Source organism: Sylvia atricapilla, chromosome 1 (genome assembly GCF_009819655.1).
Source record: "Sylvia atricapilla isolate bSylAtr1 chromosome 1, bSylAtr1.pri, whole genome shotgun sequence".
NCBI lineage: Eukaryota > Metazoa > Chordata > Aves > Passeriformes > Sylviidae > Sylvia > Sylvia atricapilla.
Window position 1 is genome coordinate 829,581 of NC_089140.1, and position 19,254 is coordinate 848,834.

The 19,254-nt window shown below is 60.9% G+C and overlaps 1 protein-coding gene across 1 annotated transcript; it reads right to left on the reverse strand.

Annotated features, from left to right (window-relative positions):
* Positions 1-1,810: 1,810 nt before the first annotated feature.
* On the reverse strand, positions 1,811-19,110 carry LOC136375358 (zinc finger protein 850-like). Its single transcript, XM_066340826.1, has 13 exons — positions 19,024-19,110; positions 18,526-18,924; positions 17,481-17,607; positions 15,799-15,912; positions 15,495-15,605; positions 13,605-14,511; positions 9,888-10,048; positions 9,329-9,795; positions 8,170-8,562; positions 6,880-7,006; positions 6,311-6,424; positions 5,112-5,366; positions 1,811-3,345 (listed from the first exon to the last, which is right to left on the reverse strand). Exons 1-13 carry the CDS (start codon positions 19,045-19,047, stop codon positions 2,255-2,257), a joined length of 4,290 nt encoding a protein of 1,429 aa, XP_066196923.1. The 5' UTR covers positions 19,048-19,110; the 3' UTR covers positions 1,811-2,254.
* Between the last annotated feature and the right edge of the window lie 144 nt (positions 19,111-19,254).

Below are 19,254 nucleotides of genomic sequence, written 5' to 3' on the forward strand. Positions count from 1 at the left end.
CTGCTGAAGGTCACCAGATGCTGTTAAATCCTGGCAGTGTCCAGTGGCCAAGGCTGTTACATCCGTGTGCGGCGGGCGAGGAGCAGCACGAGGGGCAGGAGCTGCTGTGTGGGGCCCAGTGACACAGAGCAGAGCACAGGCACTGCCAGCCTGGCCACACCAAGGGACTGGGACTGCAGGGGAGCAGCCAGGCCAGTACAGCCACCTCAGGGCTTTTTTGCCAGTAAAAAGCTGAATTAATCCATTTTTAGGGAAGAAAAAAGGATTCTCCCAGGTCCACGTTGCTGCCAGTGTGACGGACGAGAGCCACCGAGCAGCAGAATCAGTTCTGCTTTTCATTTCCTTTTTTCTCCATAATTGCATTTAGTCCTGGTGAGGGGGATGCAGGGAGGCTGCTGAGGGACACAGGGCTGCAGCCAGGCCCTCCTGTCCTGTCCCCACACCTCCCTGCCGGGACATCAGCCCCACCACAGCACTTTTCATGGAATCCCAGAATGGTTTGGGTGTGAAGGGACCTCAAACCTCATCTTGTTCCACCTCCCTTGAAGGGCAGGAACACCTTTCACTATCCCAAAGCCTTGTCCAGCCTGGCCAGCTTCTAGAGATGGAAATGTCAACTCCTGTCCGACAGCACGCCCTGACCTGAAACCCCAAACTTCTTCCAGGGAGTTGCAGGCACCTTCCCAGCGGTGGGAAGGCAGGAACCTTGGCAGGAGCCTGTCCTGGCAGCCCCAAAATGCTGCCACCCACAGCAGTGACCAGCTGGTGGCTTTCAACAGCTCCCCATGGCTGCGCTGCCCTCTGGCACTTTCTAGCACAGAAGAGGCCGTATCCCAACTTAGGAGGGGTTCCTACACCAGCAAAGTCCTGGCTGAGGACTTTGGTTCTGCAAAGGCATTGACAGGTCCCAACAACTTCTCCCATCATTGTTCTGTTTATTGATGCCACTGTCCAACGTGAGATCTGAGCACCGGGAAGGAGCCTGGTGTGCTCTGGGGAGCTGGTGTCACCACCCCAGCCCCAGCTGGTGTCACCACCCCAACCATGGCTGATGTCACCACCCCAACCCCTCGGGATGGATGTCACCCAGCCCCAGCCCAACCTCAGGAGCTGCAGCCAGGACAAGCTGAGATCCCCAGGAACCGAGCTGCTACAAACAGGAGCTCAAACCAACAGCAGGGAGATGGATCGTGTCCCACCCACCCCGGCAGCAGGTTCCCAGGAGCAGGATGGTGTTTCCTTGGAGCCAGCCTGGAACTGCTCCTCCCCTGGGCAGGAATCCCGCTGCTCCTGCCATTGTGGAGCAGCTCAAGGACAGCAGAGCAGTTCAACACAACCGAGTCTTGCTCCCTGGTGACCCCCCAGCACCCCGATGCCCTCGGTGGCAGCAGGGCCAGCCCCTGGTGGGAGGATTGAGGGCTAGAAATGGGTGTTTGGAGGAGCCTTGTGGAGGGGTCCTACCAGAAAAAGGGTCTTTTACTGCAACTAGAATTTTATTCTATTGTATAATTCAGGAGTGCATCACAGCCCCGCGAGCCGGGCAGGCACCTATCAGCGCTTCCAATCTAGACACACGAAGAACTTCCTCATCAGCTGCATCTGTTAATTACTCACCTCCCCCCGGCTGGAGCTCCTCCTGTCACATCCAGCCCGGACGAGGCAGCGCCTCCACAGAGCTCCTGGACAAAAAGTGACTGTGCCAGAATCAGCCTACAGAGCAGTTAACAAAAAAACCAACAAAACAAAACAGAACAAAAAACCCCAAACGAAAAAAAAAAAAAAAAAAAAAAACAAAACCAAAAATAAAATCTTGCCCATCCTAAGGTCGCTTATCAAATAAAAAGTTCCTCCACATTTATTAAAAAAAACCCCAAACAGTAGATTTGAAAAGCAGTTACGAGTCCTACTCCGGCAAAACACCCTGTGTACAGGTTTCTTTTGTTGGTGGTTTGTTTGCTCGTTGGTGAGGATTCCCCCTAAATCAGCTGCTTCTGTTAATTTTATATATATATAATCTTTTTTAATTTTGCCGCGCGTTGCTTGCTTTTAATTCATTAATTTATTCCCAATCGGCCGAGTCTCCACCAGACCAGCGGCGCTACCACACAAAGCTTCCTTTGATGTCCATGCCCTGAGCCGGGGTGGGGGGAGATGGATGGAGGGAGGGCGGGAGAGACCAGTGGAGGACAAGGAGGACGAGGAGGAAAAGGGAGGGATACGAGGGAGGGAGGAAGAGGAAGCCTGGGGCAGCCCCTCACTCTCCCATGTGCGTCCTCAGGTGGTACTTGAGCGACTGCTTGTAGCGGAAGCACTTGGTGCACTCGGTGCAGGGGTAGGGCCGCTCGCCGGTGTGCGCCCGCTGGTGCTCCAGGAGGTGATGCTTCTGCGTGAAGTTCTTGCCACACTCGCTGCAGTGGTAGGGCCGCTCGCCCGTGTGGATGCGCTGGTGCTCCAGGAGGTGGTGCTTGCGGATGAAGCCCTTCCCGCAGACGGCGCAGGCGTGCGGGCGCTCCCGCGTGTGGATGCGGTAATGGTTGGTCAGCTTGGACTTCTCGCTGAAGGTCTTCTCGCACTGGCTGCACTGGTAGGGCCGCTCGCCGGTGTGAGTCCGCTGGTGCCGCAGCAGGTGGGAGGGCCGGGTGAAGTTCTTGCCGCACTGGGGGCACAGGAAGGCCATCTCGTTCTTGCCCGCGTGGATCCTCTGGTGCATGAGCAGGCTGATCTGCAGGCGGAAGCTCCTGCGGCACTCCCCGCAGGTGAAGGGCCGCTCCCCGACGTGGGTGATCTGGTGCTTGCTGAGGCTCGACTTGTGGCTGAAGCTGCTCTCGCACTCGGAGCACTTGTAGGGCTTCCCCGGCGGCGGGGGCCGCGACGGGGGCTTGAGGCCGTGCTCGGGGCGCCGCGGGACCCCCACGCCGCGGCGCGTGTGGCTGCGCTGGTGCAGCAGGAACTGCTGCTTGTTGCGGAAGCTGAGGTCGCACTCGTGGCACTCGTAGGGCCCTTCCTTGAGGTGGTTGCGCTGGTGGATCATGAAGTTGATCTTGAGCATGAAGCTCTTCCCGCACTCGGGGCAGATGTAGGGTCTCTCCCGCGTCCGGTTCCGCTGCTGGCCGCTGGACGGCTTCATGTCCCCGGAGTCCCTGTCGCAGGCCGCCGCCTTCCTGACGCGGGCCAGGCCGCGGGGCTGCGCCTTGGAGCTGCACTGCGCCTCGCAGCCCAGCCCGGCCTCGTGGCTGGGGAACGCCGGCGCCTCGCTCCGGCCCGAGAACATGGCGCACGGCTCCAGCGTGTCGGGGTCGTCCTCCTCCTCCTCCTCCTCCTCCGTCTTGATCACGATCCCGTCCTCTGAGGGGGAAAACCGAACGGCGTTAGGGTCACGGGGTGAGATGGAGTGGTCTCTGACACTGCTGGGTGCTACAAAACACCTGCACGGGCTCCTGCAGCTGTTTGTGCTTGCTGCTCTGCCCACCTGGACTGGCCGGAGCCCACCCAGAGTGCTGGGATGGACCATACACCCCCCAGACATGGAGTTCAGACACCCCACCCCTGCTCAGGCTCCTCTGGAGGGTGCACTCCAATCGTCTGCCAAAAAGTTTGGCAACTTTGCGCTGCCGCAGGATACGAGGGATAAAAACGCCGCGGGTACACCAGGGTTTGGGTGGCCGAGTGATTTCAGAGCAGCTCCATCTGCTGCCGTTTCACTGGGCTACAACAACACCCCCGGCACGGCACTGCTCAGCAGAAACATCACCAGGCTGCCAGCTCTGCTCTGGGGACAGCACAGCACGCCTGAGACTGGCCCTGTCCCCTTCCCTCAGCCTCGCTGCGATGTGGCGTGGCCAGAGACCCACCCCGCTCCTTCCCAGAGCACCTAGCAGTGGGATGGATCTACAGTGGGATGGATGGCAGCAGGCCAGGCTCCCCTCCGTGTCACCAAGGCAGGAAGTAAGCCAGGGATTTTGTTTGGTGACAGCAGCCATCCCAGGGCCAGCATGGCCCAAGGCAAGCTCTCATGTCACTCCACACCGGACTGTGAGCCAGGCCTAAATACTCTCCCAGGAAGAGCAGCTACACTTTCCCAAGCAAAGGAAACCAATAGGAGTGGATGTGTCAAAGCCATGGCCCTCTTCCCTTTAAAGGAGAGGAAAACCCAGGTGGAGGAAAACCTTCCCCTCTATGGACCTGGGGGCTCAGCCCCCCATCCCGGCCAGCACGGCCACAGCTCCTGCCCAGCCCCTTGTCCTGGCAGAGGCAGCAGCTCTGGGACAAGGATCAGCTCCAGCCCCACTGGTGGCTTGGCTGGTTTCCCTCACAAAGCCCCGAGCAGACCACAGGACCCACAAGATGGAGCTGAGGCCCTGGAGAGCTCTGTGCCTTGGTTTGTGTAGTGCACCGCAGAGGCGTCAGGAGGAGGGACCCAGCGCTCCCAACCTCTCATCTCCTGCTCTCCCATCCCCACCCTTACAGCACATCTGTAGGACGTGGCCGGTGTCTGCCACTGCACTGGCAGAATTCTACACGTGAAACACTCAGTGCCATCACCCCACCTCTCCACAAAACCCCACATCCTTCCCTCCTGGCAGCTCACAAATCAGAGCTCCAAACACATTCTTCCCTATCCTGTGGAGCGGCCCCGAGCAACTCCCACACTTTGCAACCTGCAGGATCTCCCACATTCCTCCAGCAGTGTCCAGTGTGTAACCATCCACTCCTCCACACCCCACACCAACCCTGCCCTCTGCCACAGTGGGATTTTGTGAGCAGAGCTCACCAGGGTTCTCACAGAACCCTGCCTGAGACACATCTTCCCTTGGTCTCCGTGGCTAACCAGGGCTTTTCCCAGACTCAGGACTGGGCCAGTGCTCACTCTGCTCCTGAGCAGGACAGGAGCCCTCAGAGACCCTGTTCTGTGTCCACCATGGATGTGCTGCCTCCTCCTCCAAGCCCAAGGCCTTACCAGAGCTACTCTCAGAAGCTGCTGCAGCCAGAAACTTTCCTTCTGGTGCTGGTTCCGGAGAAATTGAACCCCTCCTGTCTATCCAACCCCTTCCCCACCATTTCCTAACTCACCACAGCCCCTCGGGCCACACGTGTGCAGAGCTGTGTCTCACCTGTGCAGCTCCCGTGGTGAACGATGACCCTCTGGATCTCGTTGAAGTCGGCTCCGTACTCGGAGGAGTCCCCCAGGCTGGTCCCTGGGAGGTCCCTGGGTGGGGACACGGAGCTGTAGGGACTCTCACACGCTGCCTCTTCATCCGGGCTCTGGAAGCTGCCCTCGGACTGTCCTGACATCCCGTGCAGCTCGGGGTTCTCAGGGCTGTCTTCGGGAAGGAGCTCCTCCGTTTTGATCACAACCCTTATTCCAGCTGCAGCAAGGAGAGATTCCCGCCTGCCATCAGTGCCCGGAGCCAGGAGGAAGGAGCCAGCAATCCCTGCCAGCTCCAGCCGCTCATCCCGCTGAGGGTTTCCTCTGCTCGGCCTCTGCTCTCCCTTCAGGCCCTGCCCTTCACCCATCTCTGCCATGCTCCCAGCTCCAGCCCAGGACCCTCTGCAGGCACAGGGAACTCGCTCCACCCAGCCTGGGGCCTTGGTGCCACAGCTCAGCACCCCTCGGCCACCCCACATCCCCCAGCTGCAGCTCCACGTGATTTTCCTCTTCCCATTGGCCTCAATTTAATTTTAAGATCCTTGCAATGGAAAGCACAAGCAGGGTGTTGGTGTGACCCCACATCCACAGCCTGGAATCAGGGATGATGAGTGGAGATGACACTGTATCTTCCAGGCCACCTCCTCATCTCCTTATCAGCCCCCTTATCACAGAGCAGGAGTTGCTCTGGGGCTCAGGGTCACTGGTGCCCCATTCCCAGCCCAGTCCTGCCCCTCAGCATCCCATCTCCCTGCACAGCACGGGACCAGGCTTCCCTGCCTGGGAGGATGCTCCAAGGGTAAACCCAGGCACCATCCACGCAAAGAGAGGGTGAAGAGGATTTTCTGGGTGGATGGGCTCTCCCAGTGGGACCCGATTCTCCTTCCTTGCCAGGCACACTGGCTCCCTGAGGACCTGGTCTGGTTGCAGATGCCTCCCTTGCTGGGAAGGGCTCCCAGTGCCCAACTCTCCAGGCTGTGCTTGTCCTGGTTTCTATGTTGAGCTGTACCTGGACATTAAACCTCCTATCAGCCAAATTTATCCCATTCCTAGGCAAGGCTTCTCCTGATAAACCACATCCCAGCAACATCTGCTTCAGCCTTGGGATGAGCAGCTCCTGGGAACACAACCCAGGGCTGCCCTCGTGCCAAGGTGCCGCCTCACCTGCTGTGGCATCAGTAATGATCTCACTCTCCTCCAGGTCCTGCTCATTCCTGCCCCGTGATTCTTCCCCTTGCTCGATCTGAGACAAAACACCGGGTTTGGAAATTGCATAGTCTGTTGAGAGACAGAGGGGTGGGAGAGAGGGATTACTGCACTGGCAATCTAATATCGGCTTCCACCTCTTCCCAGCACACAGGGGACACGTGAGGACACTCAGGAACATCCACAGGTGCAAAACCCTCTAAAAGGGTGCACGGGCTGGTACCCACTGCAGACCCAGAAGATGCAGGGAAGCCCTCCCAACAGCCATAAGGAAGGAGGTGGTTTTTGATGGCATAAGTGTGGCTGGAAGAGGTTTGGGAGGTCTCCAACCCACCTGCCCACAGGACATCCCTCACCCAGCCAGAACAGCACCACAGCATGAGCGGGAATAAACCCAGACTAAAAACATCCTCCAGTGTTTTTAAGCCTTTAAAATGGGACATCTGGGTCTCATCCAAGGGGATCTCCAAGGAAGAGCCAGAAGGAGCCTCCTGTGCCTCAGCAGGATGAGGACACCCCGTATTTACCCAGGGAGATCAGAGACTCGTAGTTGCCCTTCATCACATTCTTGTACAGCTCCTTCTGCCACTCCTCCAGCTTCTCCCATTCCTTGTCATTGAAATAGACGGACACGTCATCAAAGGTCACCGGCACCTGCAATTCCAACAGCGGGTTCAGGCAGGACTGAGCACTGCCAGCCTTCAGCTCCTTCAAGGCCATCTCTCAGCTGCTTCTTAAAACAACTCCTGGGCAGGTTATTTCTTTGGGAATTAGGGTCTCAACCAAACCAATGGTTCCTAGTGATGAATCCAGACTGGGATTTTCCCCAAGGACCCCGAGCTCCTCCTCTGCAGGGTGATCAGGCTTGGGGGACCAAAAGGCAGAGAAAACCCAAGAGCTGGGCTGGACTCATCCCTATTGATGAGCTGACGTAACTCCCGGATTCAATTACTCCAGAACTCCAGGGAAAACTCTACCCAGACCCACAGGGCTCCCTATTATCCCTGTGGGGTTACTGTGTGCCCACCATCTGCAGCTTCCCACCTTGTTAGCCAAGGAATAATTCCTAAGGATAAATTCAGGACGTGCAAACTGTGCCGTGTTGGAGGGGAGCTCTTCCGAGGGAACGCAGCACTCCGGTTCTGTCCCCCAACTGCACTAAATGGGGTGCCTGGGTCTGAACCCACATTTTCCTGCTGCTCTCTGCTCTCTCCAGAGACATTTCCTTTCCCATGTCCTACATGGTCTCATTTGCACACTCTTTTCGTGGGAAGGTCGTGAAATTCAAGTAGGAACTGAATATTGATGGTGGGCTCTTTCCAGAGCTCGGCTAAGCCCAGGGAGCTCATCTGCCTTCCTGAATCCCAAAGCTTCCCCCTTCCCTGCAGCAGCAGCAGCTCCCGCTTGCTCCTTCCCCAGCTGGGAGACTCTGCACCATCAAGGGGGTCAAAACGAAAGAACCACAAAATCTGCAGGGTTTTTTCAAATGGTGGCCAAAAAAAAAAAAAAACCACCAAAACAAACCCCGAACAAAAAAAAAAGAGTCGATGGCCCCGGGGCTGTGCAGCGCAGTGGAGCAGAACTGAAACCTCTGGCCTGAGTACCAGGATGTCCTCCCAGGCCTCTGCCCCACAGTGTTTTAGTCCCAGCAGGGCACGAGCTGGGAAGCTGCAATGAGCAGCTGCAATGGTGACACTCACCTGTGCCGGGGCCCATTCTGTCTACCTGCTCACCCAGCCCGGTCCTGCCCTCCGGTCCTGCCCTCCGGGAGCATTTCGGGTGCAATGCCCGGCTCCTGCCCCCCAGGACACCTTTACCTTGGGGACCTCCCCCTTCCTGCCCGGGGGCAGCCGCAGGATCCAGAAGTTCCTGTTCTTCAGGAGGTTCTCCATGTTCTCCAGGCGCCGCTGGAGCAGCCCGTACTCCTGGATGAGGGTGCCCAGCGCCGCGCACTTGCTCTCCAGCTGGTTCCCCAGCTCCGCCGCCGTCTTCTCACAGTCGATCAGCTTCTTCTCCGCCATCCCCGTCCGACCCTCCAGGTCCAGCAGGCGGGTGGAGTGAGAATCCACCTTCCTCTCCACCGCCTGCACGGCCGCCACCACGGTCAGGGACAGCTCCGCCGTCTGCGTCTCCCGCTCCGAGGTGCGCTCGGGGCCGGCCGCTGGCCGCAGCGGCGAGGGGCAGCGCGGCGGCCGCACCGCCTCCGGCGCCTGCGGACACAAGGGCGCGGGGTCAGCGCGGGGGATGTCCCCGGGGCGACAGGGACCCCCCCGGGGTGTTAGAGACCCTCCCATGCGCGGTGTGACAGGGGCCGCCCGCGGCCATGGGGACATCCCCGGGGCCATGCGGACCGCGGGGGGGAGGCCCGCTGCAGGGCCCAGCGCTCGGCGGGGCGGCGGGGACGTCCCCGTGTCCCCGCTAAGCCGCTTACACCGGCCCCGTGCCGGTCCCACGGGACGGGCAGGACCCGGCGCGGCGGGGGCTGGGGGGGGAGGTGACACGGGATGGCGGGGGCCCGCGGGGTGACACGGGCCGGCCGAGCCCCGTTGCCATGGGCACGGCGAGGGGACACCCGGGGGGCCGCGGGCGCCCCGTCGCCATGGGGACCGGGCGGTGACACGGGAGGAGGGGGCGGCGGCGGCGGGTGGGTCCCGAGGGGCCGCAGGGCCCGGCGGCGGGGGCGCGGCGGACGGGCAGGCCCGGCCCCGACGGCAGCGCGGGCGCCGCCGGCCGCGGAGGCCCGGGCGGGCACAGGCAGCGCCGCCGCCGCCCCCCCGGGGCCGCCCGTCCCGTCGCCGCCCGTCGGGCCCGGGGGCGGCCGCGGCCCCGCGCGGTGACAGCGCCCGCCGCCCGCCGGTCCCCCCCCGCCCGCCGCGGCCCCGACGGCGCGGCCCGTGAGCCCCGACGTGCGGCCCGCGAGGCGCGGGCGGGCGGTGCGCGCCGGGCCCGGCCCCGCGGCGGGCGGGCGCCCTTTACCTGAGCGGGGGCCCCCTCGGCCATGGCCCTTTGTTCCGTGCCCGGGGCCCCGGGGGCCGCGGCCGGGAGGATCCAGCGCCCGCTCGCTGCTTCACCTCCGCCCGCCGCCGGGCATCGGGCTGGGCGCGGGGCGGCGCGGCGGGGCGGGGGCGGCGGCGGGGGCGGGCCGGGGGCGGCGCGGGCCCGGCGGGCGGAGGCGGCGGGGCGGGGGCGGCGGCGGCTCCGACACCGAGCGCGGCTCCGGGTCCGGGTCCGGGTCCGGCGCTCCGGCCGCGCCGCTGCCCCGCCGCGCCGCCAGGGGGCGCTGCCGCGGCCGGAGCGCGCGCCGAGCGGGGCGGAGCGGGGCGGGCGCGCGCCGCACAGCGCCCCCTGGCGGGCCGACGGCATCACCGCCCCGCCCCGTCGGGGCCCCCCCACGGCACCGCCCGCAGCGGGGACAGCGGGGACAGGGGGGGACAAGGGGGAGACTGAGGGGACCCGGGGCACAGGGCGAAAACGGGGGGACCGGGGGAACCGGGGGAGATTGGGGAACTGACGGGGCCGGGGGCATTGGCGGCACGGGGGGACTGGTGGCACTCGGGGCATCGCCCGAGGAACTGGGCTGGCAGCGGGGAGCCGGCGGGGACTGGGGGACCGAGGAGTGACTGGGAAGGGGAGGAGTAACTCATCTCCCCAGCCCCATCCGCGCTGTGCTGCAAGGGGGCGGAGGGGCTGCTTTGACTGGGGCGAATGAGAGGGGCAATGGGGGAGACTGCGGAGGGGCTCGGTGCCAAATGGGGGTTCAGGACAGGCACCAGGTTGTCACTGGAGGCCCCGGGGCTGGTTCCCCGGCCCCGCCCGTCGGGTCCCCCCGCCCATCCCTGCGGGCTCGGAAATGGCGGCCGGAGGCGGCGGCGCCGTGAAACGGAGCGACCCCTCCCCTCCCACGGCCTCCTCCCCGCCGGACCCGGCCGCAGCATCCCGTCCTGGCCTCCCCCATCCCATCCCGTCCTGTCCCCCCCCCATCTCATCCCGTCCTCCCCCATCCCGTCCTCTCCCATCCCGTCCTGTCCCGTCTATTCTAATCCTTTCCTTTTCTCTCCCACCCCAGCCCAGTCCATCCTGTCACGTCCTTCCCAGTCTTGTACCGGCCCATTCTGTCTATCCCACCACGGCCTGTCCCATCCATGTCCTGTCCCACGCTGTCTCTTCATGCCCCAGCCCATCCCACTCCATCCACGTTGTGTGATCCCATCCTGTCCCATTGCACCCTGTTCTGTCCCATCCCATTACATCCCCTTCCATGCTGTGTGTCCATTCTTGCCTCATCCAGCCTCATCCTATCCATCCCACATCTCGTCCCATTCCATCCATGTCTCATCCTGTTCTGTCCCATCTCATTCCCACTGTATCCTACTGTATCCCATCTGCCCAGTCCCATCCCTGCCTGCTCTGGCACAGCCCGGCCACTCCTTGGGGGGAAAGTTGGTGACAATGAGCACAGGGAAGGGCAGGAAACCCTTTGGTTTGTGGGGAAAGGGAGAGGACAGCTGGGATGGGTCACCTGGGCTTGGGAGGGGACAGAGGTGTGACAGCAAATGGGGACCCTCAATTAAAGACTCCCATCCAGGCCCCTCTTGGGGTGTCCCAGGGATCCACAACCCTGATGCATTGGGAGGGAATACCAGGAGCAGCTCTGGAATGGAGGGGTGTCCCTGCCCATTTGTACATCCCAGAGCAGCTCCTGGCACAGGGAGTGCCTGGCCCTGGCCCTGGGAGGCCCCACGCTGTCCCTGTGGATCACCTGGATTATTCCCAGGAGTGGACTGAGCAGGATTGGGGTACAGCCATGCCCATGGAGTGCTGTGTGCCTGTCACCAGCCCTGTGTACACCCACAGAGCACACGTGTGACCACACAGGGACACTGGTGTGTCCTCACAGTGTCTCTGTGTGCTCAGAGCTGAGCCCTTGGCAGCACACGCCCTCCCCAGCCTGGATCCCACAGGATGCTCCTTCCCTGACCTCTTCTCCCTCTTCTCTTCCTCCCCACCATCTCCATGCCCACGTGCAGCAGCCTCGTTCCCACAGAGTGGCTCCAGAGCACGGCAAGATTCACTGGGGTCACACAGAGATTGGGAGGAATCATTGGGGGTCAGAGTGTGGGGGATTCACTGGGGTCACACAGAGATTGGGGTCAGAGTGTGAGGGCTTCACCGGGGTCACTTAGAGACTGGGGAAAATCATTGGGGTCACTCAGAGACTGGGGGATTCACTGGGGTCACTCAGAGACTGGGGGGAATCAGTGGGGTCACAGTGTGGGGGATTCACTGAGGTCACACAGAGATTGGGGGGAATCAGTGGGGTCACAGTGTGGGGGATTCACTGGGGTCACTTGCTCCATCTCCCTGGGCACCCAGCACAGACTGGGGTGGCTGAGGGACTCTGGCAGTCCCTGGCCTCTGTGAACCCCAAAATGCCACATCTCCATGGTGGCTCTGACCTGTGGGGTGTCCTCTCCCCGTCCCACACCAGGTCCCAAGCTGGAACAACCCCTGGGCCTCACTGGAGCTCAGGGGGTCTCTGGTGGGCAGAGGGAAGTGTCTGTTTTCTGGGCTCTGGCAGGGAAGAGCCTGGGGAATGCTGGGCTCAGAGGGAAGCCTGGAAGGAAAAACACCCAACTAGGAACCCTGTGAGGTCCCTTCCAACCCAGGCTTTGATTCCACGTTCCCAGCTCCAAGGTGGCCACAGCCACCAGTGCTTCTCCCTCACCGTGGGTGCGGGATATTCCAGCTCCATCCCACCACAGATCCAAGGATTCCTCAGCTGCCCACAGCCCTGTTTGTGTCCCGGAGCACAAACTCTAATCACAGCAGCAAAGTGAAAACCACAAATCCCAGCTGCAGCATCCCCAGAGCAGCCTGGCTTGCCAGGCCTGGCTCTCCAGCTCAGCCTGGCTTGTGCTGTTCACCTGTTCCACAGTTACCTGGAAAAGCTCCCGAGTGACAGCCAGGAGCAGGAGCAGGGAGCTGCAGGCACCTGTGAAGGGCTGACACGGGATTCAGAATGGAAACACTGTATTGACAGACTTTACAAAAGTTATTACAAAACACGATCACGAACCAGCAGCTGACGATACAGAGCGAAGAGACACCACTTACAGCCACCTCAGAACAACACCAACAGCTCCAGAAGTCATCCAATATTTACACAAACGGCTGGAAAACTCCGGGCAGTTATCGCATACATGGAAGTGTTTTAGAGCAACTGTGAAATATAGTGTCACACCTTTCTTTGTAGTATTATCATCATCATAATTAATAATAATAATAATAATTAATAATAATAATAATAATAACAGACTACTTCTAAGTTAACTAAAAACCAAACAGCTCTTTTACAGGGGTTAGGAGAAGCTGCTTTCACTCGTCTTGACTTACCTGAGTGAGACCAAACCCAGTTAAAAAATAAGAATAAAATCACCTTCATTGCCAGGAGTCTGTGTGTCGGCCCAGCGGCGCCGGTCCCTCGGGCCAGAAGGGACCCACAGCCCGGCTGGTGCCAATGACACCCTTCAAAAGAACAGAGACGTGTCCTCCTCGTGTGAGCGAGCCCAGCACGCCTCCAGAACGCTGCCCTTCCCGACTCTTCCTGCTCCAATGTCCTCAGCCCCTTTCTCCAGCACCTGCTTTTATCTCACCCCGCTCTTTGCCACGCTCTCCTCTCCGCTTTGCCGCCTTCCGCAAACTCCCGCGTCGCGCCCTGACCACCTCTGCGCCTCGCCTCTCCTGCCTTCACCCCAGTTGGTGGTGGCCTGGCAGCCTTTGGGGACACGGTGACACAGCGGGAGCGGGCGGCCGGCTGGGAACCTTCCCTCCCTCTCTCCTCGCGCTTCCAGCCTTGCAGTGAAACGAGTGGAAAAAAAGAAAGCGAAAGCTTGTCACTCCTGAATATGCACAAAGATAGGTGGGGGGAACACCTGCTAAATACGGAGCCCAGAGAATCGCTCGGGATTTAATTCTCTACGGGCAGAATCCAACCCTGCGTAGGGAACAGCGAGCACGGGGCCTGCGCCGCGGTGGAAGGGCCACGGGAACCCCGCGGGCTCCCAGAGCTGCCTGGGCCGGCCGAGCAGAGTCTTTTTAAGAGGAATTCCTTGGATGCTTCACCAAAGCGGGCTTCGTAGCATGACCACATGGATTAGCTGCGATACAAGTCACCTGCCATCATGCTGCACGTCCACCTGCCAGACCGTCACGGTCACCGCGAGCCCTCCTGCCCCGGCCCCACCTCGGCTACTGCTTAGTCTCTTTCTTCACGCACAAATGGTCGGTCTGGGTGCCCGCAGAGCCCAGGTTGTGCTGGGACTCCTCCCCGGGCCGCGGGTTGCGGGAGTGGATTTTCTGGTGGCAATTCAGGGACTCTTTGTAGCGGAAGTGCTTCCCGCAGACGGGGCACTGGTAGGGGGTCTCCCCGGTGTGCACCCGCCAGTGCTTGAGCAGGTGGTCCCGCCGGATGAAGCTCTTCCCGCACTCGGTGCACTGGTAGGGCCTCTCCCCGGTGTGGATGCGCTGGTGGCGGATGGCTTTGGAGAGGTCTCGGAAGTCCTTCCCGCAGTAGGTGCACGTCAGCGGCCCGTCGCCCTTCCCCGTGTGCAGCTTCTGGTGCAGGATCAGACTCACTTCCAGGCTGAAGCTCTCCTTGCACTGGGAGCAGGTGTAGGGCCTCTCCACCATGTTGTTCACCTGGTGCCTGACGAAGCCGTACTTGAAGCCCGAGCTCTTCTCCCCGTCGGGGCGTTTGGACGCTTTGGAGCGGGACGCGCCCTGCCCCTTGGCTTTGGATTTCTGCCGGAAGCTCTCGCCGCGCTCCAGGGACGTGCACGCCTCCTCGCTGGCGTGAGTCTTCTGGTGGGTGGCGAAGAGCTGCTTGTCCAGGAAGCTCTCCCCGCACTCGCAGCAGATGTAGGGCCCCTTGTAGGCCGCCGCCTCCTCGGCATCCTTCTTGACCAAGTCTCTCCCGCGCCGCACCGAGCGCCTCAGCCCGTTGCCCGTCGCCGTTCGCTGCGGCGGGGCCGACCCGCTCTGGCTCTTGCTGCTCGACTGTATCTCCTCCTCCGGGTTGGATAAAACGTCTTCCCACTTTCCTGTCAACGACCTGGAAAGCTCCAGGCTCTCGGAGTTCTCCTCGTCGCACGGCTGTTCGTCTGGCGGAGCAGAGACACTGGTGTCATTTGGGGAGGCAAGGAGTGGGTGTTATTTACACAGCTCCCTCGGGATGGGGGTGGTCTCTGCTGTGCACACCCAGCTCAGAGCCTGGCACTGACGAGTCCTGCTGGGAGCACCTACTCTGGCCTGGGATACAGGCGAGGCAAGAGGGACTTAGGTCAAAAATCTCGGAATTATTGAGGTGGAAAAGGCCTCGGAAACCGTTGAGTCCAACCACTCACTGCACTGTCAAGCCAGCCCTGACCACATCCTCAAGTGCCACATCCACGTGGATGTTACATCCTTCCAGGGATGGGGATTTCACCAGAGCCCTGGGCAGTCCCAATGTGTAACAGCTCCTTTTGGGAAGAAAATTTTCCCAATTTCCAACCTGACCTTCTCTAGCACACCTTGAGGCCATTCCCTCTCCTCCTGTCCCTGTGCCCTGGGAGCAGAGCCCAACCCCCCTTGGCTGTCCCCTCCTGGCAGGGACTTGTGCAGAGCCACCAGGTCCCCCCTGAGCTCCTTTTCTCCAGGCTGAGCCCCCTTTCCCAGCTCCCTCAACTGATCCTGGTGTTCCAGACCCTTCCCCAGCTCCATTTCCTTCTCTGGACACATTCCAGCAACTTCCTGCCTTCAATTATATTGTAATACAATACTATATATAAAATCTAACTATAGATAGGCAGCCAGAGGAAAAAAAACAGGGTTCCTGAAGCAAGATAGGTCTTCAAGAACTTGCTGTTTAGGATAAAGGCCGAAACACCAGAGAAAAAGGAAATAGAACTTCTCTTCCTCATGGGCTTGTACAGTGCCTGAGGCTGAAGGATCTCCCATGGTATAAACCAGTTGCTCAAAGCAACTTCCTGATATTCTGGAAATGCACCACCCAGAAAAGCTGAGCTGCTCCTGGGAATGAGGCTGGGAAGCCAAAAGCACATCTAGGCAAGGGACACTTCCCAAAGCAGCTCAGTGCACTCACATGTACCAGGGACCTCCATGCTCTCCTCCTCCTCAGAGCCTTCGTGGCTTTCAGCCAGAGTATCTTCATATTTACCCCATGAGCTGTCATCAGGCCCAGGGAAGAAAAACTCTGTGCAAGAGAAAAGACCAGGAGTTACACTCCAATATTGCTTTAGAGGATTCCAGGAGAGATGGATGCATCAGGTGGGAGACAAGCAGGAAAGCAAAGTCGCCCTGTAGCTGAGGAGAGAGCTGACACAACAGAACAGCCTGCCCCACGTCTGCCTCCACCAGCCCTGAGTTCCAGGAATCTCGTGGCTCACCAGTGCTGGGGTCTGTGGGGGTCTCTCCTCCCTCAGAGTCCTCCTGATCCTCAGTGTTGGGATCCTCTCCCTGCTCAATCCGTGTCAGCAGCTCCGGTTTGGAAATGGCAGCGTCTGCACATAAAGAGAGGACGAGGATGTTTCCCCTGCCCTGGTGGGAGAGCAACTCTGCAGCCTTTGCCCACCAACCTTCCTTTGCTGGGGAAACGAACGAGAGAGGCTCAGGAAGCTGCTCTCAGCCCTCTGCCCCTCTCACCCTGCCCTGGATGCAGGAGCACACTCTGCTCAGGTGAGGAGTGCGAGGAGGACGGGAAGAAAAGGCATCCAGGCTTACCTGCAGGCTCTCCTGTCTTCTCCTCTGCGCTAAGGTCCGCGGATCCATTACAAAGGGGGCTTCAGCTCGGGGGGCAGCACCAGAGCTGCCAGCACTGCCCTCCCTGTGCGGTTCCCTCCAGCCAGGACCGCTCCGTCCTACTCGTCCGAGTCACGGGCTGCTCGCGGATTGTGGTGGGGGAAAGGGGACAATCACCATCTCTCCTGGGGCGGAGAGCACAAAACTTCACTTCCAGACATGTAGGAGGCCCTGGGGGGGTTAAATTCCACCTCTGCTCCGGTGGAGCCGTTGGCCTTACACAGGAGCCAAAGCCCTACACCTCGTTTCTCAATGGAAACCTTGGGATGAAGCACAGATACGTTTCTCTAAGCTCCAGGCTCAGATCCCCAGATCCCCTGCAGCTGTGATCCCGTGCCTCAGGAGCAGGACACGGGATTGGCTTGAAAACAGCAGGATGGGGGCTGTCATTACCCTTCACCTTTCTCCCTGGCACACAGGGACTGCAGGAAACCTCTGTTCGAAGAAATAAACAGGGGGAAATAAAAAAGCAGAGAAGGCCTGGATTGGGCAGAGCTGGATGGCAGGGAGGCAGACGAGCCTGGACTCGGCACAGGGAAGTGTCTGGCTACCAGGGACAACGTCTGCGCTCCCACCCCCGGTGCAGCCAAGGCAAGGTCATTTCGGGAACATGTTGTGAAAGCAACGTGTTCCCCAGAGGGAATTCCCGTGGCCAGGAGTGGCAGGAGCGAGCGGAACGCGTTCCTTGGGCTGGGAATGCACTGCTGAAGGGAAAGCAGGAGGCAGAGCTCGCCCTCAGCTGCTGCCTCTCCCCAGCTCTGCCCCAGCAGATCCCGCAGCACGTCGAGCAGGACCGGCTCCCTGAGGTTGGACAGAGCCCCCAGTCACTTCTCCCTCACGGGAGGCCCCAAGGAAAGGGCTGGAAGGAACCTCAGAGGCAGGGCACAGGGCACCCTCTGCTGCCCTGTGGGCTGATGCACCCAGTGCAGTGGATCTGTGGACCTTGGCGTGACAAAGGAACTTCCCTCTTCCCCAGCTTTGCTTGGATTGAGGGTCCTCTCACTTCCCCTCCTCCTCCTCCTCACAATCCCAGCTCCTGCCGGGCCGCAGGGACCATCAGAGAGCCACTGTCCCTGCGGGGACACTCGTGACATCCTTCCACCCTCAGTGTGGCTGTGAGGGCTGAACTCGCTGCCAGGGCTGTGTAACGCCTGCCCAGAGCACACAACCCCCTCCCTGATCCTGCAGGACACGGCGCTGCTTCCATCCACCAGTTCCCAGGAAAGCTGTGTGCCAGGAAGGCTGAGGGCAAACCCTGGCCCATCGTTACCCATGGAGATGACGGCCTCGTAGTTGCCTTTCATGATGTGCCTGTAGAGCTCCTTCTGCCACTCGTTGAGGCTCTTCCACTCCTCCTCAGAGAAGTTAAACGAGGCGTCGTTGAAGGCCACGGGGACCTGCAAGGAGCAGCAGCACGGGGTTTGTATCTCGTTTAAGAAAAGATAGGGGGATGTTTTCTCATTCAGTTTTCTCACTCAAACTCCTCAAGCGTCACGCAGGACAGTCCCAGGCAGGAACATCTGCTCCTTCCCACGTGCCTCATATGCCTCATCCCTCAAGGGAAACGACAGGGATTTCCCCTGTCACCCGCCTGTCACCTCCCCCTGCTCAGCCTCCTCCTGTCACAGGCGATGCCCCGTGCACAGCACCTGGCACAGACTCCTTTTCACCTCCTTTTTGACACAATTCTGCTGCTCATCACCTCTGAACAGCCCCTGGGGATGTTCCCAAGCCTTCCCAGTTACACGGGGCTGAGCCGCAAAATTCCGCGTGATCCAAACACAGGAATTTGTGACATCCCTCCCAGATCACACTTGCACGAGGGGTGCATAGTCAACACAGCGGGACCTGTGCTGGTGCTTCTGGGTGCTGAAGGGATGACAGGGCTGTGGAGGAGCCATGAACTCCTCTCAGCACTGCAGCTGCCCCAAAATGGGGCTGTGAGTACAGGGATCAGGCTGTCAGTGCACAGGATATGGGGCTGTCAGTGCACAGGATATAAGGCTCTCAGTACAATATGATATGAGGCTGTCAGTGCATAGAATATGGGGCTATCAGTGCACAGGATATGGGGCTGTCAGTGCACATGATATGGGGCTGTCAGTGCAGGATATGGGCTGTACTGGGCATGGGGCTGCGAGCTCGGGATATGGGGCTGTGAGCTCGGGATATGGGGCTGTGAGCTCGGGATATGGGGCTGTGAGCTCGGGATATGGGGCTGTGAGCTCGGGATATGGGGCTGTGAGCTCAGGGCTCTGAGCCCAGCATATGTGCAGAACAGCCCTGTTCTGCTGTGAGGAGCAGGGAACCGTTACCTTGGGGACTTCCCCTTTCGCCCCCGGGGGCAGCCGCAGGATCCAGAAGTTCCTGTTCTTCAGCAGGTTCTCCATGTTCTCCAGGCGTTTCTGCAGCTGCCCGTACTCCTGGATGAGGGTGCCCAGCGCCGTCCACTTGCTCTCCAGCTGGTTCCCGAACTCCACCGCCGTCTTCTCGCAGCCGATCAGCTTCGTCTCCGCCATCCTCATCCTGCCCTCCAGGTTCATCAGCTGGGCCGCCTGGGTGTCCACCTTCCTGTCCACGGCCTGGATCTCGGTGACCAGCGTGAGGGAGATCTCGGCGGCCGGCAGCTCGGCCTCGCCGCCGGGGCCCTGCTCGGGGGCGGGCAGCGGCTGCTCCAGGCCCAGCTCCGGGGACTCCATCATGCACTCCAGCTCCTGAAGGGGGAACGCGGCGGTGAGGGGGGGGGGGGGGAGGCGGGACGCGAGGCCGGGCCGGGGGGCGGCGGCCGGCGGGGGAGCGGCGGCGGCGCTTACCTCAGCGGGGGCCCAGTCGGCCATAGCGCGGGGGACGGCGCGGGCGGTGCGGGGCGGCGGCGCGGGCGGGCGGCGGCGGGGCCGGGCGGCGGCGGCGGCTCAGCAGCGGCGGGGCGGAGCGGCCATGCCGAGGGCGCGGGGCGCGCTGGGAGCGGCGGCGGCGGCGCCCGGCGTCACAGCGCCCCCGAGCGGCGGGCGGACCGCGCGCCCATTGGGCGGCGGCGCGGCCAA

Bases quoted from the DNA above. Each gene is read 5' to 3' on its own strand.
- LOC136375358 (XM_066340826.1), bottom strand. From the start codon at position 19,047: ATGGCCGACTGGGCCCCCGCTGAG. The intron at 18,925-19,023 runs GTAAGCGCCGCC...TTCCCCCTTCAG, and splicing joins CCGACTGGGCCCCCGCTGAG to GAGCTGGAGTGCATGATGGA. The intron at 15,913-17,480 runs GTAACGATGGGC...CTTTATGTGCAG, and splicing joins CGAGGCCGTCATCTCCATGG to ACGCTGCCATTTCCAAACCG.